Source organism: Podarcis bocagei (genome assembly GCF_964188305.1).
Source record: "Podarcis bocagei genome assembly, chromosome: 13".
NCBI classification, from domain to species: Eukaryota; Metazoa; Chordata; class Lepidosauria; order Squamata; family Lacertidae; genus Podarcis; species Podarcis bocagei.
The window spans coordinates 53,323,653-53,349,727 of record NC_138138.1 but is presented as its reverse complement, the minus strand read 5'-3'; the positions used below and the strand labels follow the sequence as shown (position 1 = coordinate 53,349,727).

The 26,075-nt window shown below is 55.4% G+C and overlaps 1 protein-coding gene across 1 annotated transcript in view; it reads left to right on the top strand.

Moving 5' to 3' along the window:
* The window catches only part of DNAH2 (dynein axonemal heavy chain 2), a 151,895-nt gene that overhangs the window by 101,008 nt on the left and 24,812 nt on the right, over window positions 1–26,075 (top strand). Inside the window, exons 48-72 of the mRNA XM_081167651.1 lie at window positions 1,110–1,201; window positions 3,065–3,263; window positions 3,387–3,611; window positions 4,372–4,476; window positions 6,293–6,481; window positions 9,937–10,022; window positions 10,477–10,607; window positions 12,130–12,273; window positions 12,484–12,651; window positions 12,767–12,927; window positions 14,314–14,453; window positions 14,705–14,852; window positions 15,991–16,130; window positions 16,279–16,489; window positions 17,034–17,150; window positions 17,928–18,069; window positions 18,381–18,550; window positions 18,680–18,796; window positions 19,778–19,942; window positions 20,226–20,351; window positions 21,181–21,329; window positions 21,490–21,556; window positions 21,850–22,000; window positions 22,613–22,761; window positions 23,120–23,253. Coding sequence (XP_081023777.1) covers window positions 1,110–1,201; window positions 3,065–3,263; window positions 3,387–3,611; window positions 4,372–4,476; window positions 6,293–6,481; window positions 9,937–10,022; window positions 10,477–10,607; window positions 12,130–12,273; window positions 12,484–12,651; window positions 12,767–12,927; window positions 14,314–14,453; window positions 14,705–14,852; window positions 15,991–16,130; window positions 16,279–16,489; window positions 17,034–17,150; window positions 17,928–18,069; window positions 18,381–18,550; window positions 18,680–18,796; window positions 19,778–19,942; window positions 20,226–20,351; window positions 21,181–21,329; window positions 21,490–21,556; window positions 21,850–22,000; window positions 22,613–22,761; window positions 23,120–23,253 — 3,626 coding nt within the window. The remainder of the gene's footprint in view (window positions 1–1,109; window positions 1,202–3,064; window positions 3,264–3,386; window positions 3,612–4,371; window positions 4,477–6,292; window positions 6,482–9,936; window positions 10,023–10,476; window positions 10,608–12,129; window positions 12,274–12,483; window positions 12,652–12,766; window positions 12,928–14,313; window positions 14,454–14,704; window positions 14,853–15,990; window positions 16,131–16,278; window positions 16,490–17,033; window positions 17,151–17,927; window positions 18,070–18,380; window positions 18,551–18,679; window positions 18,797–19,777; window positions 19,943–20,225; window positions 20,352–21,180; window positions 21,330–21,489; window positions 21,557–21,849; window positions 22,001–22,612; window positions 22,762–23,119; window positions 23,254–26,075) is intronic.

Genomic DNA, 26,075 nt, shown 5'->3' with positions numbered 1-26,075 from the left:
CTGGGACCGAACGACAGGAGCTCACCCTGTCGCGGGGATTCGAACCGCCGACCATACGATCGGCAAGTCCTAGGCGCTGAGGTTTTACCCACAGCGCCACCCGCGTCCCTGCTTGCTGGATAGGCTACCCCAAAGGTGAAAAGAGGGCATGTGAGTTAATAGACCTAAAGGGAGGTGGGCAAGAAAAAATGGGTCTTCTCTCTCTGGTGTTAACAGAGAAATCTGAGGGCTCCCTTGGACAAAAAATCAAGGACCCCAGCCAGGAATACCAGAGCAAAACAGGAGCCAGTAGGCTTGGTCTTTATTGAAGACTGTCGCGACAGGACTCCCACCTGCCACCAGGTGGAAACAAGATGGAAGCCCCGAACAAAAGAGCCCCCAAACTTTTATTAGCTGCTAATCCCTATGTCACACATCACTCATACATCACAGTTACATCATGAAAGGGGAGGTCTGGTGGCCGTAATCTGAGCATCCTGGACCCTGCCCCATGGTTCCCCTTGCCCTCTACCAAACACCCATCAAGTGGAACAAAAGAGATCTTTACATTTCCCTGTTTCCCAGCCAAGTTCATCCCACCCTTTTGTCTTCATCTGCGTTTGTTCTTTCTGGAATGGCTACCTGTCTGGCACTCAGGTATCAGGATGCCAGGGATTATCACTCAGGCAGAGGGGCTGCTGAGGAGCTGAGCTCACGTGTCTATATGAATTTCTGAAGTTTTCCCTGTGAGCCAATACATAGATAACATTTATTAGTGAATTGCTACATTTGGTATTGTGTAGCAAAGGCCCTTTGAATAGATAGGAAGAAACTGTGATGAAGTGTTTTGTGGGGACAAATCACAAAAGTCACAAAAGTGATTGTGCTGATTTTGGTAGTGCGGTGCATGTGCATGATATCTGCTGGAGGGGCAACCCCCCCAACCTATACATAAATTCCTGCAACACTGGGGAGGTGCACAGGGCATCCCTTTTGCCCACCTAAGAGCCAGTTGCAATGAAAAACCCTTCCACTGCCCAGAGAGATCCATGATCCAGGCCCACCTTTAGGCCTCTGCAAGGACTGCTGAAAATACACCCCTCTGACAAGCTAACTTCTTTCCCTCCCAGGATACAGTCTACGAGTATTACGTTGACCCCAAGCGGAAGCAATGGTCTTCCTTTGAAGATAAACTGCCCAAGATGTGGAGGTACCCATCCAAGTAAGTAAACAGCTTTTTGCATATTGCCCAAGATAGAGGACAAGCCTTCTCTGCCAGTCCCAGGCAGGGAAGGAGGAGCTTAATGGGCGTGTGACTCAGCCCCTAAAACTTAAAACCTGTGCTCTTCAACCTTCTGTAGCTCAAAGTGGTGGCTTAGTGTGGGTTGCCAGTGCCCGGGGCCACTCAGAAGGGGTGGGTAAGAGGGAGGGAAATTCATGGGGTACACATGCGCATTCAATTGTCTGATGCCTTATGAGGAACGGCTAAAGGAGCTGGGCATGTTTAGCCTGGAGAAGAGGAGGTTAAGGGGTGATATCATAGCCATGTTCAAATATATAAAAGGATGTCACATAGAGGAGGGAGAAAGGTTGTTTTCTGCTGCTCCAGAGAAGCGGACACGGAGCAATGGATCCAAACTACAAGAAAGAAGATTCCACCTAAACATTAGGAAGAACTTCCTGACAGTAAGAGCTGTTTGACGGTGGAATTTGCTGCCAAGGAGTGTGGTGGAGTCTCCTACTTTGGAGGTCTTTAAGCAGAGGCTTGACAACCATATGTCAGGAGTGCTCTGATGGTGTTTCCTGCTTGGCAGGGGTTTGGACTCGATGGCCCTTGTAGTCTCTTCCAACTCTATGATTCTATGATCTCCCAGGAGATCACAGACACAGAGATAACAAAAAAAGAGTCGTTGTCTGAAGAGGTCATTTCCTGATTCGCGTGGAGAAGACATTTTCAGTGAAGCCCAGTGATGGAACAGCTGATTTGAGACAGCACTGGGCATTGAAATTTTGTGCCCCCTAACAATTTTGTGCCCGGGGCAACTGCCCCTGGGAACGCCTCCCATGTTACGCCACTGGCTCAAAAGCAGTAGGACAGCGGCAGGAGAGGCAAAGGAGAGCCCTGCCTCATACCCTGTGTGCCAGGTTTATGGGATTTGCTGCCACAAGATGTGGCAGTTGGGAAGAAAATAGTGATGGATGAGGCAGAGGAGGAGTAGGAGACGGGAGTCCAGGAATGGCCGTTCGTAGCCAGGAGGGACTATTGCCTTCAAGCCTGGGGAGTTGGCCTGTGTGAGAAGCAGGTTGCTGGGTGAAGTGGACGTCTGCTCTAGCCTAGCAGGGCCCATCTGAAGTTCTTACACGTAAAGAAAGTAGGAGGGAGAAGCAGCTAAGGGGGTATCATGGAGAATGGGCTCATTCTAGGGATGGCGGTGTCCTGTCTTCATTATGTGTGTGTGTGTTGGAGGGTCTCAGGCGAGTTTTTTGTTTCTTGCAGCAGTAGCAGGGTGTGAGTGACAGCAGAGGGGCACCTCTACGATACACACATAGTTACCCTCCCCGCTCCCTTTGCCTGCCTTCTCTTGTTTCCCGCATCCTTTTCCTTTCTGGCTCCCGAGCAGCCTGCCTTCGCCATGCCACCGAGTCGCTCGGCCGATCTTGTTCTTCGAGCCAGTGGCTCGGATCCATTTCCCGCCCCCCGCTCCCCTAATCCGATCAGTGGCCTGAAATTGCCGGAACGTGGTCCCCGAGCTGCCACGGGCCGCCGGCCGCCTGCATCCTCGGAAGCCGGGCGGAGGGACAAGCCTTCATTAACGGTGGCTTCCTTCCAAGCTGTCAGGCTCCGGCGGGGGTGACAGCTGCGCCAATTGCGTCTCGTGTCGGATGTCTTCATGCATTTAGGCCAGTGTCCTTCCTGGAGCCGTGACAGCCGCGTCGGGAAGGACCAGAACGGCCCCCGGGGCTCTGGCGCCCTGCGTGTGTGTAAGAGGGAGGGGAAGCAGCCAAGCTTTGGCAGGTCCCAAGCATGGCAGGAGCTGATGCCTTGCCCCTAGGGCTGAGCCCGGATCTCCCCTTCTCTTCCCAGCGCCCCCTTTTACAAGATCATCGTCCCCACCGTGGACACCATGCGCTACAACTATCTCGTTGACGCCCTCATCTCCAACCAGAACCCAGTGCTGCTGGTCGGCTTGGTGGGGACTGGCAAGACCTCCATTGCCCAGGGCGTCCTGCAGACCCTGGACAGCACCAAGTGGGCTGTCCTGGTCATCAACATGTCCGCTCAGGTAACAGGTTGAGAGAGGGGAGGCTCCTGGCTCCGCCCCCTGGCACACCCCACGCATGGGCTCCAGGGACGTGGGCAACGTCTCTGTCAATGCAGGCCTCATGCTCCCCTCCCGCCTTTGCAGACCACATCGACCAACGTCCAGAGCATCATTGAGAGCCGGGTGGAGAAGCGCACCAAGGGCGTCTATGTGCCTCTGGGCGGGAAGAGCATGATCACCTTCATGGACGACCTCAACATGCCTGCCAAGGACCAGTTTGGCTCCCAGCCCCCCCTGGAGCTGCTCCGCCTGTGGCTGGACTACGGCTTCTGGTATGACCGGGCCAAGCAGACCATCAAGTACATCAAGGTGAGGGCAGGATGTGGAGCCAGACGAATTGCCCAGTGTGCAATTGCTGCGTGATGGTTTCTTCTTTGAAACAGACGCTCTTGGGGCAGGGCGATCAGGATTGGAACCCGGTTGCATACAGGTGCGAGTTACGCTTTAAACCCAATAGCAGCTTTGATTTCTGTCAGCGCCACGGCAGAGGGGAGGACGTTGCTCTGCACCCCACAGACCCAGCCTTGATTTCCCCCTCTGATGCCCCACGGCCCTGTTTGCGAAAAGACAATAAAATAAAAATTAAAAACCCAGACACATTGAGCACAATTGCGCATTTAACGTAATTGTCTGATTTGGCTCTCCGCCGTTCAAGAACTCGGCAACCTACAACCAGAGACGACTGTGCACGGAATACTTGTTGTTGTCACTTTCCAGGAGGCTGCACATCTGAATTTCAGGAGTGTGCGGTGGGGGGGGGGGCAAGAATGAGCGGGAGGGCGTGCCGCGCAGCAGAGCCTCCCGGCTGGAGTGTGGCGCATGCCACTGCAGCTATTACAGCCTCCACTTCCACTCAGGCCCCCCGATTTGTATGCTGCCTGCCTTCCTCCCCCCCCCCCCCACCTCCACCTCGGCGGGGTCCCTCTAGACTGTTTAGTCGTCGCGCTACTCAAACACTTTTATGGAAAGAGGCGGGCGGAGGTTGTGGGGGGGGGAGAGCGAGAGCAAGAGCGAGAAGTCTTTTATTTTCTTTTGGTTTTGATCCGTTGCCTGTTTGCCTTCCCCCCAGGACATGTTCCTGATGGCAGCCATGGGGCCCCCCGGAGGAGGGCGAACGGTGATCTCTAGCCGGCTTCAGAGCCGCTTCAACCTCATCAACATGACCTTCCCCACAGTAAGGGCTGCTTTGGTCTACGCAGGCCGGCTGGGAAGCTCCGAGGGCAGGGGTTAATCAGGCAACCACAGCCGCAGACGCCGCAAGGCTCGCCCCCCCCTCGTGCGTGCGTGTGTCCACGCAGGCAACCTGGTTTGGTGGCGAGGGGCTCGTCCAGCTGGCCTTTTGGCTTCCAGAGTCTTTCTGAGATCAAGGGGGAAAGCTCCCCTTTCACCTCCGCACACCCGAGGTGCCCGCGGCCTTTTATTTTCCTCTCCTGCATAATGCAGGGCCTGTTGTCCAAATCCAAGTTGCCCGGGAGGCGTGGGGAGAGCTTGGCACGGCGGACGATGGCGCTGGCAAGGAAGCGGCGCCGGCCCGAGATGAATCCAAAATGGCACCTCCTGCTCAATCACCCGCTCGTCCCATTCAGGGCGGGACTGGGCGGTGCCCGTTGCTGGGAACCACAGGAGGGCAAGGACTCTTGTGTTTGAATCCTGATTGCAGGTTTCCCATAATGGGCATCTGCTTGGCCACTGTGAGAACAGGACGCTGGACTAGGTGGGCCGTTGGCCTGATCCAGCCAAAGGCTCTTCTGATGTTCTTAGACCCATTGAAATGAATGGACAGGACAAGTTTGGGTTCATTCATTTCAATGAGTAGGACTTAAAGGTAAAGGGACCCCTGAACATTGGGTCCAGTCGTGGCCGACTCTGGGGTTGCGGCGCTCATCTCGCTATATTGGCCGAGGGAGCCGGCGTACAGCTTCCAGGTCATGTGGCCAGCATGACTAAGCCGCTTCTGGCGAACCAGAGCAGCGCACGGAAACGCCATTTACCTTCCCGCCGGAGTGGTACCTATTTATCTACTTGCACTTTGACGTGCTTTCGAACTGCTAGGTTGGCAGGAGCAGGAACCGAGCAACGGGAGCTCACCCCGTCGCGGTGATTCGAACCGCCGACCTTCTGATTGGCAAGTCCTAGGCTCTGTGGTTTAACCCACAGCACCACCCGCGTCCCACTGAGTAGGACTTATTTGGGCACAATTCCCTGCAGGAGTGGAGAGGAGGGCTTCCTGCTGCCCCATACCCACCACGGTCCAGCTTTGTCATACCTTTATGGTCAGGCATGGGGCTGGGGGGGCTGGGATAAGCTGAAGTGTATGACTGAGCGAATGATTGATTCCCACCGAAGTATTTTAAGCCACTTCTCTTCCTTCCAGTTTCCAGTTTCCCCAACCTCACAACAGCTCTGCTAGGCAGGCTGCTGTTATTCCCATTTTGCAGACGGGCCTCACAGGACTGGGGAGTGAACGGTGCAGCAGGAGCGGGACCTTAACCCCCGCCATGCCAATAAGGAGGGTGGGAGGGTAGTATGTGTACTGGGGAGCTGGCAGCCCTGGACTGGGAGTGTGAAGATTAGCTGCTCTTCCTGGCTCTTCTCTGCCACCACTGGAGGTGTTTTCTCTCTCTCTCTCTGGACTCTGCTGCTTCCTCACCCTAGAGCAGAGCAGGAAGAGCAGGCTGGCCCCTTGCCCCTCACAGGGCGGCCTTGGGACGAGGTTGGCAACTCGTGGCAAGGATTTCCCGCTGAGCTGTGATGCCCATCACAGAGATGGACAGGACTAGTTTGGGCTCATTCATTTCAATGAGTAGGACTTCATGCCCCCTGTGTTTTGCAGGGGGCAGGACTAGATAACCCTTTCAAATCTATAGTTCTATGAATCACTGGGAGAAGCCCAGGACAGCCCAGAAGGGGGAAGGTGACCCCCAGCTCCAACGCAGCAGGTGCTGGTATGGGGGGGATACCACCCCATGTCATGCCCTCACCCTGAACAGGACTCCCAAATCCGACGCATCTTCGGCACCATGATCAACCAGAAGCTACAGAATTTCGACGAGGGACTGAAGCCCCTTGGGAACACCATCACCGAGGCGACTGTGGAGCTCTACAACAACGTCGTCCAGCGGTTCCTGCCCACCCCGGCCAAGATCCACTACCTCTTCAACCTGCGCGACATCTCCAAGGTAAACAGAGGCCTTCTCAGACTCTGGGACTGTTCCCTACAAGCTCGGAAGGGCCTTGGGGGCGGGGAGGGCGGTAGGGGTGGCAAAGAGCCTGCGGAAGGGGGTGCCGCAGGCGAGGCTCTGTGGCCGGAAAACGATGGCGCGGTCACGCAGTGCTTCCCCATCCTTCAGAAGCAGGAATGGGAGGCAGGTGCCTTTTGATTGATGCCACTGCAAACACAAGGAGGGGGGCAGATCACCCACAAGTTCTGGGCTCATTCTGCCTCAGGCAAGGAAGCAAGTCCTTGTTAGCTCTCCACAGCTTTGAGTTAGAGAAGCTCCTGTCTCTCTCCCCCCCCCCACCTTCGCCTTTCCCCTCGGTGTCTTCCTGACATCTTCATTTCTCTTTTGCCAAATGCTGCGGCTTTCTCAGAATAAGAGTGTTTTCCACCCCTTATGTCTTCTGCTCCTACATCTTACAGAAATGTCGTGGGGTTAAGCCAGAGACACAGGGGAGGCTTCTAAGCGGGGACTGAACATTGCCCTCCATCTAAAGCAGCCTCCTTCCAACCAGGTGCTCTGAACTACAACTCCCACCAGTCCACAGCCAGCCCAGCTGATGTGGGAGTTGTAGTCCAAGGCACCTGGAAGGCCCCCGGTTGGGGAATGCTAGTTTCACCAGCACGTAGACAGAATGTGCCTGTTTCTGGGTCTTCCTCTGCCTGAGACCCAGCAGACGAGGCATGATGGATTTTTTCCTGCGTGTGCGATCCTCTGTGCCAGCCCAGCGGCTGGGAGCATTAGGATTCCAGGCGAGCTCATCTCCTTCCCGCCAGCGCCGCGGCGCTCCCACATCAAACGGGCACGGCAACTTTGGAGAGAGTTTGAAGACATCAAACGTGCGCTGAACGTTTGTCCTCGGCCCTGAGCCCTGTAGCGCTGCTCGTGCACATCAAACGCTGGCAGGTTGTGAGCAAGCCGGGCTGCTTCTGCTGCCAGGCCTGTTCCCCCCCCCCCTCCTACTGCAGCAATCACTAGTCAGCTACCAGGAGGTGGTGGGGTGAGGGCAAAGGGGGATTTGGGACTCCTCTGCTTCCTGGGCAGCATCACCTGTGAATGTTCCAGCTTAGAAGGGCCTTCTGGCTTTATCCTGGCTTCCCATAGGAGGGGGTGGTGGCCACAACCTGGATAGCTTTAAAACAGGATCATACATATTCATGGCGGAGGGGACTTATCGATGGCTACTAGCCACAATGTCTATGCTCTGCCTCCACAGTCAGAGGCAGTAAATGCTTCTGAATACCAGTGACTGGAAATTGTGAGAGGGGAGAGTTGCTCGGGAGTGGACGCCAGGACCATATAACACCGGCCCTAAAGGATCTGCATTGGTTCCCAGGACATTTTCGAGCACAATTCAAAGTGTTGGTGCTGACCTTTAAAGCCCTAAACGGCCTCAAAGGCCCAGTATACCTGAAGGAGCGTCTCCACCCCCATCATTCACTGAGGTCCAGCTCCGAGGGCCTTCCGGCGGTTCCCTCCCTGCAAGAAGTAAGGTTACAGGGAACCAGACAGAGGGCCTTCTCGGTGGTGGTACCCGCCCTGTGGAACGCCCTCCTATCAGATGTCAAGGAAATAAACAACTATCTGCCTTTTAGAAGACATCTGAAGGCAGCCCTGTTTAGGGAAGCTTTTAATGTTTTATTGTGTTTTTAATATTGTGTTGGGAGCTGCCCAGAGTGGCTGGGGAAACCCAGCAAGGTGGATGGGGTATAAATAATAATTTACTACAGTGGTGCCTCGCAAGACGAAATTAATTCGTTCCGCAAGTTTTTTCTTCTTGCGAGTTTTTCACCTTGCGAAGCACGGTTTCCCATAGGAATGCATTGAAAATCAACCAATGCGTTCCTATGGAGGCCGTCCGGGGACAGAGGGGAAGCGCCGCGCGCCTTCCCCTCTGTCCCCGGACCTGTTTTAAAGCAAGGGAAGGAGCAGCGGGGAGAATCGCTTCTCCCCGTTGCCGCCCCTTGGTTCAAAAGGGGTCCGGGGAGAGAGGGGAAGGTGCGCGCGCCTTCCCCTCTGTCCCCGGAGCTTGCGGGGCTGGCAACGGGGAGAAGCGATCTTCTCCCTGCTGCCCCTTGCTTCAAAAGAGGTCCGGGAACAGCGGGGAAGTCGCGCTGCGCTTCCCCGCTATCCCTGGAGCTTGCGGGGCAAGCTTCATTTTGCGAAGCAAGCCCATAGGGAAATGCGTCTTGCGAAGCGGCTAAGAAAACGAAAAACTCCTTCGTCTAGCGAGTTTTTCGTCTTCCGAGGCGTTCGTCTTGCGGGGCACCACTGTATTATTATTTTTATTGTTATTATTATTGCACCTGGGTCCTGCTTGCTGGTCTCCCATTGGGGCGTCAGGTTTGCCACTGTGAGAAGAGGATGCTGGACTGGACAAGCCAGTGGCCTGATGCAACAGGGCTCTTCTTGTGTCCTTAAGCCTCCGGAGAGAGGGCTTGGCAGTGTCTCTTGCTTGCCAACCTTGAAAAATATGGGTTACCGTATTTTTCGTCCCATAGGACGCTCCGTCCCATAGAACGCACCTAGTTTTTTGGGGGGGAAATAAAGGAAAATTTTTTTTCCTTTATTTCCCCCCCAAAAGCAGGTTGGGGAAACCGAACCAGGTCGAGGAACAGCGGGATGGCGGCGCTGCGCCTCCGTGCTGTCCCCCGAGCTTGTGGGGCTGACCGATGTCTGCCCGGCGCGAGGGGCGCTCTGCATCAGGGCGCCCCACCCGCCGGGCGGCAGGCTGCTATCCACAGCGTGGGGAGCCTTGCGGGGAACTCCTGCAAGGCTCCCCACGCTGCGGATGTCTGCCCGGCGTGGGGGGCGGTCTGCTTCAGGGCGCCCCTCGTGCTGGGCGGCAGGCTGCTATCTGCAGCCTAGACATCCCTGCGGGACCTCCCGTAGGGCTGCCTAGGCTGCGGATGTGTTCCCGAAGCCTGGAGAGCGAGAGGGGTCGGTGCGCACCGACCCCTCTCCCTCTCCAAGCTTCAGCAAAAGCCTGCATTCGCCCCATAGGACGCACCCAGATTTCCCCTTCATTTTTGGAGGGGAAAAAGTGCGTCTTATAGGGCGAAAAATACGGTATGCAAGATTTCCACCCTCTGCTTCTCACCGAGCAAGGCAGGTCCTGGTAAATACGTCCTCAGGACTAGAAAAGTACAGTCATGGAATTGTAGAGCTGGAAGAGATCCCGGGGGTCTTCCAGCCCAACCCCCTGCAGTGCAGTCAGATGGTGGTCTGAGCCATTGAGCTGTTGTGACAACCCTTCCTTGGGACCAGAGGCAGGCGCATTTAGGGCCCTTTGCCGAGGGTGGGCGTGGGATGGCTCTCCTTGGAAGACCAGCTGGGGGTGGGGCCCATCCTCGGGGCTGGCCTAGAAGATGCTTGCCTGGGGTCCATAGCGCTTCTGTCCTCCCGGCTTGTCTCAGGTTTTCCAGGGCATGTTGCGAGCCCACAAGGACTTCCACGACACCAAAGCCAGCCTCACCCGCCTGTGGATTCACGAGTGCTTCAGGTACAGATGTCCTGCTTGCTGCCTTCTGCCACTGTGTAAGAGCCGCCTTTTCCATCCTGGTGCCTGAGAGCAGTGGTGGGAGTTCTCTGTAAGGCCCCCCCCCCCGGCTCACTTTCATCATTTCCTGCTGCTTGTGGAGGCTTTTCGTGCTCTGCCCCTCGGTGCCATGTCTGCTTGGGAGACTCTGCCTGTGGGCAGTGCCCTGGCCATCAGAAACTGACATTAACAGTCGCCAAAACACCCATGTGATGCCCAGGCGCAATTGCCGGGTGGGAGAAGAGGGTCACTTGGAGCTGTTTAGCTGTGGGTCTAGGAAAAGTCCTCCTCCTTCCCAAAGCCGCTTCTGGGCTTTAAGGAATTTGGGTGCCTCTTCCCCTCGGCCTGGACCCCACAAGGAGGCTTCTGGATTCATGGGTGACCTCCGATCACATGGATCCCTTTTTTTCTCCGTCAGGGTTTTCTCCGACCGTCTGGTGGACGCTGCAGACATGGAGACCTTCATTGTCCTCTTGAGTGAGAAGCTGGGCACGCACTTTGACCTGACCCTCCACAACCTTTGCCCCAACAAGCGCTCACCCATCTTTGGTATGTACCGGCTGTTCTCTGGAGCTGGAGGTGGGGAGGCAAAGGGTGTGTGTGATGGAGGTGCCAGTTTAAACCCCCTTTGGGGTTGTGAGATGAGGTGGTGCTGTCCGTCTGTCTGTCTTAAAACTGGTTCCTGACTGGAAGTTGATTGACTTCATCATCCTGAGTTGATTAATCATTTAGATCTCCATCAGTTTGCACAAGGAAGAAAAAAAACACATGGTTCATTTTTAGCTTGCGCGCACACACACACACACACACACACGTTGTATCAGGACTCATCTTAGGAGATGTATTTGATTTTGTTTGTTTGTTGATTATTAATGTTTAAAATTGCATCTCTCTATTCTACCATATGGCACCTGAGCTCATCCGAACCATTCTCTACTTGCCATGATGACTCTGCTCTGCCTCCACCAGTTGTTGGAAACTGCAGGAGGGGAGACGGGCTCTTGCCTTCGAATCCTGCTTGCAGGTTTTGCACTGAGACTTCTGCTCAGCCGCTTGGACGACAGGATGCGGGACTAGAGGAGCCACTGGCCTCATCCGGCAGGGCTCTTTCTTTGCTCTCTCGCGCAGACCTGGGAAGAAGGGCCTCTGCCAAGGGAGCGTTCCCTGTCCACCGTTTTTCAAAGCACTTGTAGTCATGGTTCCAGTTACAGATAGGTAGCCGTGTTGGTCTGCCATAGTCAAAATAAAAAAATTCCTTCCAGTAGCACCTTAAAGACCAACTAAGTTAGTTCTTGGTATGAGCTTTCGTGTGCATGCACACTTCTTCAGATACACTGAAACAGAAGTTGCCAGACCCTTCTATATAGTGAGAAGGTGGGGAGGGGTATTACTCAGAAGGGTGGTGGGAATGGGAGATTGGCAGATAGCTGAGATGAGCCTGTTGACGACTCTTAACGACTGTAATAGGTCTTACAGGAAAAGGCAAGGGGTGAGAAGGTGAGAAATGGCTTAGTCATGTATAATGGGATAAGAATCCAATGTCTTTGTTCAAACCAGGACTCTCCATGGTTTTAAGTTTGGTAATGAGTTGCAATTCAGCAGCTTCTCTTTCCAGTCTATTTCTGAAATTCCTTTGTAGTAAAACAGCTACTTTGAGATCTTGTATAGAATGTCCTGAATTGCAACATACCAAGAACTAACTTAGTTGGTCTTTAAGGTGCTACTGGAAGGAATTTTTTTATTTAGTCATGGTTGTAAAAGATTGAAAGGGGAGCGGAGTAATAAGAACAGATTCCAATAATACAGTATGATCCCATCTTACTTGCATTTAACTTTCACGATTGAAGGGCGCTAGTTGACCTCCCGCAAGTGAAAGGCAAGCAAGGAGGAGATCTTAAAAGCCCCTTTTGCCTTGGGTAGCTGGCTTTTAAGCTCTCCACCTTATTTGGAAAGCTAGATGCTCTCTGCCCTGGGATGCTCGCGTGGGTGCGGTTTCAGTAAATGCGTTGCTGTTGTTTTGAAAAACCCCACATAAGATGCGATCGCGCCATAATACCGATTGCCCCTCCAGGGGACTTCATGCGCAACGTCTATGAGGACCTGACAGACATGGCCGTCCTGAAGGCTGAGATGGAGCGTGCCTTGGGCGAGCTCAACCGGACGCCAGGAATGGTGCCCATGCGGCTGGTGCTCTTCCGGGACGCCATTGAACACAGTGAGTGAGAGGATCCTGGCTGAGACTTCTCTCTCTCTCTCTCTCTCTCTCTCTCTCTCTCTGCCGTTTTCATGAGACGCCCCCCCCCCCCATGAACTGGCATTGGGAAGGACTCTTGAGATGAGTCTGGAAGGCTAGTTTACCCCCCGGACCAGGGTAGCACCCTCCTGCAGGTGGGGTTTGACAGCCACTCGCCGATTCTCCCTGCAGTAACACGCATCGTCCGGGTGATCAGCCAGCCGCGAGGCAACATGCTGCTGGTGGGCATCGGTGGCAGCGGGCGCCAGAGCCTGGCACGGCTGGCCTCATACATCTGTGAGTACTACACCTTCCAGATCGAGGTCTCCAGGCAGTACCGCAAACAAGAGTTCCGGGAAGGTAAGGATGCCCATCGTCTCCCTCCGGCTTTGGGAGTCTGGCCCACAAAGCCAGCCCAGAGTTGCCACACACCCTCTCCTTTGACCGGCCCTCCCCTGGCTGTTATTTCCCGCAGACATCAAGAAGCTGTACCGCCAGACCGGCGTGGACCAGAAGCCCACCACCTTCCTCTTTGTGGACACGCAGATTGCAGACGAGTGCTTCCTTGAGGACATTAACAACATCCTCAGCTCCGGGGAGGTGCCCAACCTGTACAAGCCAGATGAGTTTGAGGAGGTTCGTGTCTCTTCCACACCCCATGGAGCTCTGGAAAGACTAGGACTGGGGAGGGCAGCGCAGGGATCCGTGCCGTTCTGCTTCCTGCCGCAACAGACAGGCTGAATGAGTTCTCCTCCTGGGAAGGGAGAGGTCCGGAGGGTGGCAACATGAGAACAGGGCCTTCTCTGTGGTGGCTCCCCGTCTGTGGAGTGTTCTTCCCAGGGAAGCTCGCCTGGCACCTTCATTATACACCTTTAGGTGCCAGGCAAAAACGTTCCTTTTCTACAAGGCCTTTGGTTGATCCGATTTACATCCTAAATAAATAAATAAATTCAATCATCCTCAGCGGCAGCAGCAGCAGCAGCAACAACAACAACAACAACTTCTAGCTGGGAGATTACCAGCTAGAGGATTGTTGATGATTGAATTAATAGTCCCAGGCAGCACGTGATTTCTTAAAAAAGGAGAGGTACTGAGGCTACATATTAGGAGCCACCTTTTTGGACCAAGGAGCTATTCCAAGCCACCCCCCAAAAAGCCCCAGATGTGTGTGGACCAGGCTCCTGTGGAAAGACACTCATTGTGATGACTCTGGTAGGGCTGTGACCATCGTATCTGGTCTCAGAGTTGTGACCCTGCCTTGGAGCCTTTCCCCCTAGCATCTGAAGACCTGCAGAGCTTGGAAACCTCCCTCTCCAGGAGCTTTGGGCTTCCTGCCTGCCCTTGCTCTCCCCTTGAGCACCTGAGTTTGGAGGGGTTGAGCATCTGGGCCTGCGTGAACCCCCAATAATTATATTTAGAGGGGAATTTAGAGGAAGCTGCCTTCACATTCTGGTTCTGTGCACCCAGGTTCATAGAATTGGAGAGCTGGAAGGGACCACGAAGGTCCTCTAGTCCAGCCCCCTGTTTTGCCCAGCATGGGGCTCAAACCCACGACCCTGGGATTCAGAGTCTCGTGCTCAGCTGGTTAGAACACGGTGCTGCAAGGTTGCAGGTTTGATCCCCGTATGAGACAGCTGCATCTTCCTGCATTGCAGGGGATTGGACTAGATCAGGCACAGGCAAACATGGCCCTCCAGATGATTTGGGACTACAATTCCCATCCTCCCTGACCACTGGTCCTGCTAGCTAGGGATCATGGGAGTTGTAGTCCCAAAACATCTGGCGGGCCGAGTTTGCCTATGCCTGGACTGGATGATCCTCAGGTTCCCTTCCAACTCGCTATGATTCCACCCTGCTCTGCTCCTCTCCTTGGCACAGAAAGTTTGAGGCCGAGCTAGTGAGCGGCACCTGAACTGATGACACGGAGCGGTTCGGGGCGTTTCAACACTGGCAACAGGTTCCTTTTCCTTGATCCTCTTTCTTTCCCCTCTCTCTGCCCCCCACCCGCCTTTCCGTCCCCAGATCCAGAACCACATCATAGATGCAGCTCGGACAGAGGGCATCCAGGAGAGCCAGGACAGCCTCTTTGCCTTCCTCATTGAGAGGGTGCGGAACAACCTGCACGTGGTGCTGTGCCTGAGCCCAGTCGGGGATCCGTTCAGGTGAGGGGAGGGGGGGAGCTGCCGGGAGGGATCATCGGAGCAGAGGCTGCTGTCTAGACAGGCACAGGGGCGGCTTCTGCTTGGAGCAACAGCGACCCCTGGTGGACACAGGGGCGGCTGGATAAAAATGGCCGTTAACGGCAGGCAAAGTGAGGTGGGCAAACTAGAGGGCCGTGGCCAAGGAGTAAGGGAAGCAGAGAGAGGCATAGTTGGTGCAACGCCAACCCACGGCTCTCTCCGCTGTGCCTCAGGAACTGGATCCGGCAGTACCCTGCCCTGGTGAACTGCACCACCATCGACTGGTTCTCTGAATGGCCCAAGGATGCCCTCCTGGAAGTGGCGGAGAAGTACCTGGAGGGCGTGGACCTGGGGACCGTGGAAAAGGGGAGCCTGGACACGGTGAGGGGGAGCCCCTGTCCCTCCCAAAGCGGCGCAGAGGGGGACCGTCCTGAAGGTTGGCAGGGCTCGTTTGACAACGAGAAACCAAGCCGTTAGTGCCTGCGGAACACTCTGACACTGGATATTCAGCAGGCGGCTGCTGAAAACTCCGCCAGGCCTATGCATCCTTCCACAGCAGTTAATTGAATCATAGAATCATAGAGCCATAGAATCATAGAGTTGGAAGAGACCACAAGGGCCATCGAGTCCAACCCCCTGCCAAGCAGGAAACACCATCAGAGCACTCCTGACATATGGTTGTCAAGCCTCTGCTTAAAGACCTCCAAAGAAGGAGACCCCACCACACTCCTTGGCAGCAAATTCCACTGTCGAACAGCTCTTACTGTCAGGAAGTTCTTCCTACTGTTTAGGTGGAATCTTCTTTCTTGTAGTTTGGATCCATTGCTCTGTGTCCGCTTCTCTGGAGCAGCAGAAAACAACCTTTCTCCCTCCTTTTATATATGACATCCTTTTATATATTTGAACATGGCTATCATATCACCCCTTAACCTCCTCTTCTCCAGGCTAAACATGCCCAGCTCCCTTAGCCGTTCCTCATAAGGCATCGTTTCCAGGCCTTTGACCATTTTGGTTGCCCTCCTCTGGACACGTTCCAGTTGGTCAGTGTCCTTCTTGAACTGTGGTGCCCAGAACTGGACACAGTACTCCAGGTGAGGTCTGACCAGAGCAGAATACAGTGGCACTATTACTTCCCTTGATGCGGTTAATTTCTTTTTTTAAAAAAAGAAAGAAATCTATTGTGTGGTTTCATCTTTTTAATGCCGGAAACCACTTTGGTATTATTTTTTATGGTGCAGCAGTATATAAATATCTTTTTATAAATAAATGTGTGGCTGCAGGCAGCGGGTGAGGAGTCCTTTTCCAAGCTTCATGAAGACAATAACGCTTCTGATGGCCAATTGCTAGAAGCCACAGGAGCGCTTGACTCTTCCTTGTGGGCTTGACACTGCGGCATCCGACTGGCCACTGTGAGAACAGGATGCTGGACTAGATGGGTCTCCGTTGGCCTGATCCAGCCCCCAGGCTCTTCTTTAGGTTCTTTTGGCCTGATTCTGTCTCCCCTCTCCGTCTTGTCTAGATGCAAAAGCGAGTGGCTAGGATCTTTGTGACCATGCACTGGTCCGTGGCCAGGTACTCACAGAAGATGCTGCTGGAGCTGAGGCGCCATAACTACGTCACCCCGACCAACTACCTGGAGCTGGTCTCTGGCTACAAGAAGTAAGGGGGCCCTTCTGGTCTCTCTCCAGGGAAGGCGAGTGGGATGGCCAAGAGCTTGGGAGCGTATGGAGATCCATGGGCGGCCCAACTTCTGGGCTAGACTGGGCTGGAGAGCAGCCATGGAGCCTTCCCCTTCCTCCTTTTGCAGGCTCCTGGCTGAGAAGCGGAAGGAGCTCTCGGACCAAGCCAACAAGCTCCACAACGGGCTCTTCAAGATCGATGAGACCCGGAAGAAGGTGGAGGTGATGACGCTGGAGCTGGAGGAAGCCAGGAGGAAGGTGGCGGAATTCCAGAAGCAGTGCGAGGAGTACCTGGTCATCATTGTTCAGCAGAAGCGAGAAGCTGATGAGCAGCAGAAGGTGGGTGTCCGAGTCCGGGCTCCTGGGATGCTCTCCTCGGTCGGCAAACTAAGGTCCGCGGGCTGGATCAGGCCCAATTGCCTTCTGGATCTGGCCCGTGGATGGTCCAGGAATCGCCGTGTGGACCGCAAGCACATGGATTGCCAGCGTGCATGTTCATTCCCTCTCCCTCACGTGGTGGCAGCAGCAGCGATGCCTCCCTCCCTCCTCCTGGCTTCTCCCTGCCCTGCCTAGAGAAGGAAGGGGGCTGGGCTTTGTTGAGCCGCAGCTGGCTTAGCGCCCCTCTCGAGCGACCGCCATTTAAAGCAGCCCCTCTCCAGAGCCCTTTCGCGCACCGCTCATTGTCCCTCTCCTGCCACCGCCACCAGCCCCTGTCGCTCACAAGACACAGGTAAGCCTGCCTGGTGCTCTTGCATATATATTTTTTCAAAATATCGTCCAGCCCCCCCCAAAGGTCTGAGGGACAGTGGACCAGCCCCCTGCTGAAAAAGTTTGAGGACCCCTGGTGCTGAGACTTCTCCTCCCCCTGCTCCTCTCCCCACAGATGGTGTCAGCCAACAGTGAGAAGATTGCAGCCGAGGAGATTAAGTGCAAAGCTTTAGCGGACACCGCCCAGAGGGACCTGGAAGAGGCCATGCCTGCCTTGGAGGAAGCCATGAAGGTAGCAGGAAGGGGAGGGACATTGTAGAAGCCCTGCCCCATGGGCTGCAGGGTCTGCTAAGTTAGGCAGCCGATAAGAGCTGTGCCACATCTCTGGCGAACCAAACAGCACAGGGGAGTTTGGGGCGGACAGGATTTGTGACCCGCAGAGTTCCTCTGCTGCAATGCGCATGACTATTTCACTTCAAACAACAGCATTGTGTTTCTTACCGACTCTAGGCAAACGGAGAGATCCATGCCACCAAATTGGCGCTCTCCCAGCTTCCCTGTTAGGAGGCAGTAATGCCACCAACCTGCTTGGCATTAAAAGAGGATTAGAGATATTCGCGAAGGAGGAGGAGAAGAGGGCTATCGGAAGTTACTAGCCAGGGTGGCAGTATTCTCCCTCCACTGTTGGAGGCGGCAATGCTTGCAAATGCCAGCTGCTGGCAGATCCTCCTCGCTGGCATCTGGTTGGCTCTGTGCCAGCAGGATGCTGGACTAGATAGTCCATTGGGCGGATCCAGCAGGGCTGTTGTAATGTTCTTAACCACACAGCATTCTGTGCCTGTGTGCATGCTCTGGCGCCACCCTCCCTGCGCAGCCCCAACATGCTGGAATTTCCCAGCTGTGTGGTGGTGGCTGGAGATTTAGGATGCTCTCCATTCCTCTCCAAGGGTTAGAAGGGTGTGTGCGTCCCCCTTTCCTTCCTGTTTCCATGCTCTGACTCCCTGCCTGACTCTCCCTTTGGAGCAGCCGCTTCTGAAAGGCCCCTGCGCCCCCCTTTCCCTCCCCCCAGGCTTTGGAATCGCTCAACAAGAAAGACTTGACTGAGATCAAGTCTTACGGCCGCCCTCCCACCCTGGTGGAGACAGTCATGCAGGCGGTCATGATCCTGCGAGGCAACGAGCCCACCTGGGCCGAAGCCAAGAAGCAGCTGGGTAAGTAAGGAACCTGAAGCAGGCCCAGAGACAACGTGTGTGCGGACAGATAACATGGATCTGGACCGTGATGCAGCGGAGAGCAGGGTGAATCCTTTCCACCTCTCCCACTGCCCTCTCCCCAGACCTCTTTTTTCTGGGAGGGCATTTGCCGCCTGGGTTAGAGACAGCCTGCTTTTGGGCTTCCCGGGACTGTCCTGTTTTGGTCACTCTGTGGGCCTGGTTGCAGAAGTCCAAAGTGTCATCAGCACGACCCAAAAGGGCTCTCCTGGCATCGTCCGGCTCCCCTGATCCCGATTCCGCTTCTCCAGGTGAGCCCAACTTCATCAAGCAGCTGGTCTACTTTGACAAGGACAACATCTCTGACAAGGTGCTCAAGAAGATCAGCGCCTACTGCTCTCAGCCGGACTTCCAGCCAGACATCATTGGGCGCGTCTCGGTGGCTGCCAAATCCCTGTGCATGTGGGTTAGAGCCATGGAGGTGAGCATCGAAAGCTCCATCTGTGGAAGGGCCCGGCAGCAGCTCTTTGCAGGGTGGGAAGACGCTTTGGGGTTTGATCTTTGCAGGTTGCACTCCATCCTCTGCTTCTCCCCACCTTCTCCTTCCCAGATGTACGGCCGCATTTACCGTGTGGTGGAGCCCAAACGCGCTCGAATGAATGCTGCCCTTGCCCAGCTGGCAGAAAAGCAGGCCGCCCAGGCCGAGGCTCAGGAGAGGCTCCGAGAGGTCAGTCGGCCTCCGAGGGCGATCCGGGAGTGCGGTCTGGCTGCAGGAGTCATGGATACTCTTCGCCTCTCTTCTTATTGCATTGCGACCACATCTTACACACATTTAACTTGTGGCATCTCAACCACACGCAGTTGAAGTCTGGCTGGTTGAAATTCTATGAGTTAAATCCAAGCTGTAGGAATGGATATAGACACTTGGAGAGGATATATTGTTTAGTTATTGTCCTTCCTTGCTCACGTTTGTGAGATCAGCAGAGTACCATCCTTTGCAGCTAAACCTGGAAGCGAAGTCAAGGTTGATTTAATAAACCAGGATGCTTTAAGGCAGACTGGATTTTCCTGGTCTCACCCCTTTTCTCCCCCTTTAAAAACAACAATCACACACACATGTGAAGAGATAAAAGTAGTGTTTACTTACATAAACTAGGTCTTGAAGCAGCAGTTACCGTAGCAAAACGAAGGCAGGTTTAAAACTGCTATGTAAGTTACAAAAGTACAAAATGTACGTTCAGAAGTGGTGTCTGAGCTGCAGAACTCAGACATGCACGTGAGGGTTAGCTTGGAAGCATGATGAAGAGAAAGAAGGATGCCCAAGCAGGAAGGAAGGAAGCATGTAGGAAGACAAAGGAAGTGACCTCTCTAGCAGTTTTTTCCAGGAAAGCTCTGTGAGCCTCAGTCCCTTCATGTGCCTGTTGGGTTTTCCTGATGCAAAAAGAGCTTTCAAAGCTGGGGTGCAAGGCCCTCTTGGCACGCTGGCTCCAGAAGGCTAAGGATGCTTGACCGAGGGCAGTTTGGGTATGTGCATTTGAACCAGACTTCTGTGTAAGATGTGGCCCTATTGTCTAATGGCAGTGGTAGGGCGTTCCCTCTGTGCATCACTCCAGGCCAGCCCTTATAGGCATCTTCCCAGCGAGGAAGGCCCTGGCAATGGACCTGCTCCTAAGGCCTCCTCTCCACCCTCGCCCCAACCCCTGCTCAGGTGGCAGAGAAGCTGGAGATGCTGAAGAAGGAGTACGAAGAGAAGCTGGCCCAGAAGGAGGAGCTGCGCAAGAAGTCGGAGGAGATGGAGATCAAGTTGGACCGGGCCGACAAGCTGGTGTCGGGCCTGGCGGGAGAGAAGGTCCGGTGGGAGGAAACAGTCAAGGTATGGCCCATGGAGCTGCTCCACACCCCCTTGGAGTAGAGCGTCAAGTTTCGACAGGACCATTTCTAGGACCCAGCAAGGGAGACCAAAGCCTTGGGACGTGCAAGGGGGTGAGGGGAGGCTACAGAAGATGCTGAGCTCAGAGAACAGAAGACGAAGGGAATGTGGGGCGCAAGAACAGAGACTGTGGCAGCTTTTTAATATCTCCAAGGGCCCCTTTGCAAGGGGAACTGTCTCCTGGGCTCCGTCCTTCCCCTGATCTCCTCCTCCTCCTCCCCTGCAGGGCCTGGAGGAAGATATAGGCTACCTGGTGGGGGACTGTCTTTTGGCGGCCGCCTTTGTGTCCTACATGGGGCCCTTCCTGTCCAATTACCGGGATGACATTGTCTCGCACATCTGGATGAAGCAGGTGAGCCTGGTGGCCCTTTCCTCAAAGGCCAGCTTCTCCCTCCCGCCATCCCACCCTTGGTGGAAGGACACGAGGCTAGCAGCAAGGAACTGGCACTGCCCCACGTGCCACATCATACATGTTCTGCAATGGTGAAAAATCAGTCTCTTAGTGTGGCAGCACCAACACTCTGGCCTCCCTGCTTGTTGACATCACGCCAGAGCCTTTGCTGTGCTCTTTCCGGCACCTGCTGAAGACATTTTTCTTTAGGCCAGCCTGTCCAGACCTGTAGAATATTGGTGTGAGTTCTGATCTTGCTTTTAATTTACTGCAGATCTCATCTTTTGAACGTTGCTTTCACTGATAATGTTATGGTTTTATTCTCTTTGCAAACCACTTTGACGCTTGTTTGGTTTTTTGCCACCACATGGGGTATACATTTTATGAAATACAGTGGTACCTCGGGTTACATACACTTCAGGTTACATACGCTTCAGGTTACAGACTCTGCTAACCCAGAAATAGTACCTCGGGTTAAGAACCTTGCTTCAGGATGAGAACAGAAATCGTGCAGCGGCAGCGCAATGGCAGCGGGAGGCCCTGTTAGCTAAAGAGGTGCTTCAGGTTAAGAACAGTTTCAGGTTAAGAACAGACCTCCGGAATGAATTAAGTTCTTAACCCGAGTTATCACTGTAAAGAAATAGCCGGTGTCAGCCTCCCAGGGTGTCAGCTGGCCAGGCTGACCAGTGAGTAGCTCAGAAGCCGCGTCGGTCGCCTTCTGCTCATGGGAAGAGGAGGCCGTTCTGAGTGGGGCTTGACTGGCTTCCCTGCTTCTGCTCCCCGCCTGCAGACTCGAGAGCTCCATGTGCCTTGCTGCCCCCGCTTCACCTGCGACAGCTTCCTCGCCAACCCCACCATCGTGCGCAACTGGAACATCCAGGGCCTGCCCTCTGACAACTTCTCTACCGAGAACGGGATCATTGTCACACGAGGCAACCGGTGAGCCGCGGTCTCCAAGAGGGAGCTCAGGGCTCCCTGCACCCCCCACCACGGCCCTCTCCCCTTGGATGATCTATTGGGGGTGCGGGGCACCCAGAGGTCCAAAGGTGAGATGGCGAGGGGCCTCAGCGCCTCTCAAGCCCCAATGTGTCTTTTCCAGGTGGCCTCTCATGATCGACCCCCAGTGCCAGGCCACGAAGTGGATCAAGAACATGGAAGCCAAAAAAGTAAGGAGGAGCTCCATTGCAGATGCTTGCTTCTCTAGGTCTGAACCCCCTGCCCTTTGATTTTTGCACCCCACTCCCTTGTCCCTGTTTGCTGTTGCAGGGCTATACAAAGGCTCGTTCCCCTTCAGTTCCAGCCCCCTGTTCCTGCTTCTAAGCAGAAGTGCATTCGAAGGTTGGGCTAGCAGCTGGATCCAACATCTGTTTACCTGCCTGGGAAATCCTCTGATGTGGGTGGCAGCCAGAGAGGCGTTCTGGTGGCCCTCTCATGCTCCCGCCCCCTCTGCCTCCCACAGGGCCTCAAGATAATTGACCTGCAGATGCCTGACTATATGCGCATCTTGGAGACGGCCATCCAGTTTGGCACCCCAGTGCTGCTGCAAAACATTCAGGAGGAGCTGGACCCCACACTGGCCCCCATCCTCAACAAGTCCGTCACCAAAGTGGGTGAGCGCCTGGCTTCTGCCTGCTGCTGGGAAAGGAGGTGGTGACTTCTGGGCACCCTTTTGTGTTTTTCATCCAGGTTTGGGATTTGAGGTTTGGGGGGGTGTTATGTACTGAGTTGAATAGGATCCAAACTGCAGCAGTCTGATTGGTCCTAGAACAATAGGATCCAAAATGCAGCAGTCTGATTGGTCCCAGAACGATAGGATTCAGAATGCAGCAGTCTGATTGGTCCTAGAACAATGCAGCAGTATGATTGGTTGGCAGGAACCACCCAATCCTGCTCCAGATAGAAGTGAATCCACAACCTGATTGGCTTACAGTAGAATTCCGGAATTAGCCAATCATGTGCAGCCCATTGTGTAAATAATGTATATAAAGCAGATACTGTGAGGGGACTTTTATTCATTCCTCCTCACCACTATGAGCTGAATAAAGAGCATGAAATCACTTTGCGACTCTGAGTATATTTCAGGGGGGGAGAGGAATTCGATGGAGGAATGGATGCCAGCTTCCTGGGAAGGGGCTGGCATCTTGTCCAGAGCGAAAAAGGGCCCAGGAGAAAGACCCCCTAATCCCACCCCTATCTTGCTCCTGACCTGTGTGTCTTTGTAGGCGGCCGCCTGCTGATAAGGCTGGGGGACAAGGAAGTGGAATACCACCCCGATTTCCGGTTCTACCTCACCACCAAGCTCCCCAACCCACACTACACGCCGGAGACGTCCTCCCAGACCACCATTGTCAACTTTGCTGTCAAAGAGCAGGTAGGCAGCGCAACCAGGGAGAGCGTTGGCACTTCTGCTGGGCTCCTGTCTTGCTCATGGGCCTCCGATCGGGGCATCTGGTTGGTGAGAATGGGGTGCTGGGCTGTGGTGGGCCCCCTTTGGCCTCATCCAGGCTTCTCGATGCCTCGATGCTGGGAATTCTTTCCAGCTCCTGGGATTTGAGGTGGGAGGAGATGGGCGGTTTGGAAAGGGACAGATTCCACCCCCTGGAGAAGACTTCATAGGAGGGAAGAAGAATTGCCAGGAGAGCAGGCATAAAGGGTGGGGAGCATCCTTCATGCCAAACGATGGGGGGAGAGGCAGAGGGGTCCGTACTGAGTCTCCTGGGCCTCTTCAGGGGCTGGAAGCTCAGCTGCTGGGGATTGTGGTCCGGAGAGAGAGGCCCGAGCTGGAAGAGCAGAAGGACAACCTGGTGCTCAACATCGCAGCTGGCAAAAGGAAGCTGAAGGAGCTGGAGGACGAGATCCTGAGGTAACGGGGCGGGGCAAGGGGACATGCAGGTGCTGTGGAGAACAGGATCCTTTTGAGGGTTTGTCACTTGTGGGTGCAGACGCTTGGACTACTGCCATGCGCTCTACGTGGGGCTACCTTTGAAGGTGACCCGGAAACTGCAATTAATCCAGAATGCGGCAGCCAGACTGGTGACTGGGAGCGGCTGCCGGGACCACATAAGACCGGTCCTGAGAGATCTGCATTGGCTCCCAGTACGTTTTCGAGCACAATTCAAAGTGTTGTTGCTGACCTTTAAAGCCCTAAACGGCCTCGGTCCTGGATACCTGAAGGAGCATCTCCACCCCCATCGTTCTGCCCGGACGCTGAGGTCCATCTCCGAGGGCCTTCTGGTGGTTCCCTCCCTGCGAGAAGCCAAGTTACAGGGAACCAGACAGAGGGCCTTCTCGGTAATGGCACCCGCCCTGTGGAACGCCCTGCCTTCAGATGCGAAGGAAATAAGTACCGTATTTTTCGCACTATAGGACGCACTTTTTCCCCTCCAAAAATGAAGGGGAAATGTGTGTGCGTCCTATGGTGCGAATGCAGGCTTTTGCTGAAGCCTGGAGAGCGAGAGGGGTCCGTGCGCACCGACCCCTCTCGCTCTCCAGGCTTCAGGAAGCTATCCCAAGTCTTGCAAGCCCGGCGGGATGTCCCGCGGGCTCGCAAGGCTTGCGGGCAGCAGCCTGCACCCAAAAGCTGGGGACAGCGGGGAGGCGCAGAGCCGCCACCCCGCTATTCCCCGACCTGATCTGGAGGCTGGCGGGGGGAGAAGCAAGCCTGCTTCTCCCCCCCACCATCCCCACAACCTCCAGATCAGGTCGTGGAAAAGCGGGATGGCGGCGCTCCGCTATCCCGCTTTTCCCCGACCTGATCGGGAGGCTGGCGGGGGGAGAAGCAAGCCTGCTTCTCCCCCCCACCAGCCCCACAACCTCCAGATCAGGTCGTGGAAAAGCGGGATGGCGGCGCTCCGCTATCCCGCTTTTCCCCGACCTGATCGGGAGGCTGGGGGAGGGAGAAGCAAGCCTGCTTCTCCCCCCCACCAGCCCCACAACCTCCAGATCAGGTCGTGGAAAAGCGGGATGGCGGCGCTCCGCTATCCCGCTTTTCCCCGACCTGATCTGGAGGCTGGCGGGGGGAGAAGCAAGCCTGCTTCTCCCCTCCCACATCCCCACAACCTCCAGATCAGGTCGGGGAAAAGCGGGATGGCGGCGCTCCGCTATCCCGCTTTTCCCCGACCTGATCTGGAGGCTGGCGGGGGGAGAAGCAAGCCTGCTTCTCCCCCCCACCAGCCCCACAACCTCCAGATCAGGTCGGGGGAAAGCGGGATGGCGGCGCTCCGCTATCCCGCTTTTCCCCGACCTGATCGGGAGGCTGGGGGAGGGAGAAGCAAGCCTGCTTCTCCCCCCCACCAGCCCCACAACCTCCAGATCAGGTCGGGGGAAAGCGGGATGGCGGCGCTCCGCTATCCCGCTTTCCCCCGACCTGATCGGGAGGCTGGGGGAGGGAGAAGCAAGCCTGCTTCTCCCCCCCACCAGCCCCACAACCTCCAGATCAGGTCGGGGGAAAGCGGGATGGCGGCGCTCCGCTATCCCGCTTTTCCCCGACCTGATCGGGAGGCTGGGGGAGGGAGAAGCAAGCCTGCTTCTCCCCCCCACCAGCCCCACAACCTCCAGATCAGGTCGGGGGAAAGCGGGATGGCGGCGCTCCGCTATCCCGCTTTTCCCCGACCTGATCGGGAGGCTGGGGGAGGGAGAAGCAAGCCTGCTTCTCCCCCCCACCAGCCCCACAACCTCCAGATCAGGTCGGGGGAAAGCGGGATGGCGGCGCTCCGCTATCCCGCTTTTCCCCGACCTGATCGGGAGGCTGGGGGAGGGAGAAGCAAGCCTGCTTCTCCCCCCCACCAGCCCCACAACCTCCAGATCAGGTCGTGGAAAAGCGGGATGGCGGCGCTCCGCTATCCCGCTTTTCCCCGACCTGATCGGGAGGCTGGGGGAGGGAGAAGCAAGCCTGCTTCTCCCCCCCCACATCCCCACAACCTCCAGATCAGGTCGGGGGAAAGCGGGATGGCGGCGCTTCGCTATCCCGCTTTTCCCCGACCTGATCGGGAGGCTGGGGGAGGGAGAAGCAAGCCTGCTTCTCCCCCCCCACCATCCCCACAACCTCCAGATCAGGTCGGGGGAAAGCGGGATGGCGGCGCTCCGCTATCCCGCTTTTCCCCGACCTGATCGGGAGGCTGGGGGAGGGAGAAGCAAGCCTGCTTCTCCCCCCCCACCATCCCCACAACCTCCCGGCTTCAGGAGAGCCCCACCGCCAGCCCCACAAGCTCGGGGGACAGCGGGAGAGGCGCAGCGCGCCATCCCGCTGTCTCCCGACATGGTTTGGAGGTTGGCGGAAGGCTTCCTCCTCCCCCAGCCCCGCAAGTTCCCAGAGCGATGCCAAAGCATGGCTCTGGGTCCCGTTCTGGGGGAGGGGGAAGCTCGGGCTTCCCCGCCCCAGCCCCGCGCCTGGGGGGGGGGATAAATTTTTTTTGCCTTTATTTCCCCCCCCCCCCCAATCTAGGTGCGTCCTATGGACCGGTGCGTCCAATAGTCCGAAAAATACGGTAGCTATCCTATTTTTAAAAGACATCTGAAGGCAGCCCTGTTCAGGGAAGTTTTTAATATTTAATGCTGTATTTTTAATACTTGATTGGGTGCCGCCCAGAGTGGCTGGGGAAACTCAGCCAGATGGGCGGGGTATAAATAATAAGTTATTATTGTTGTTGTTGCTGTGCCTGAAGAGCATCATGTAAACAATGGCTT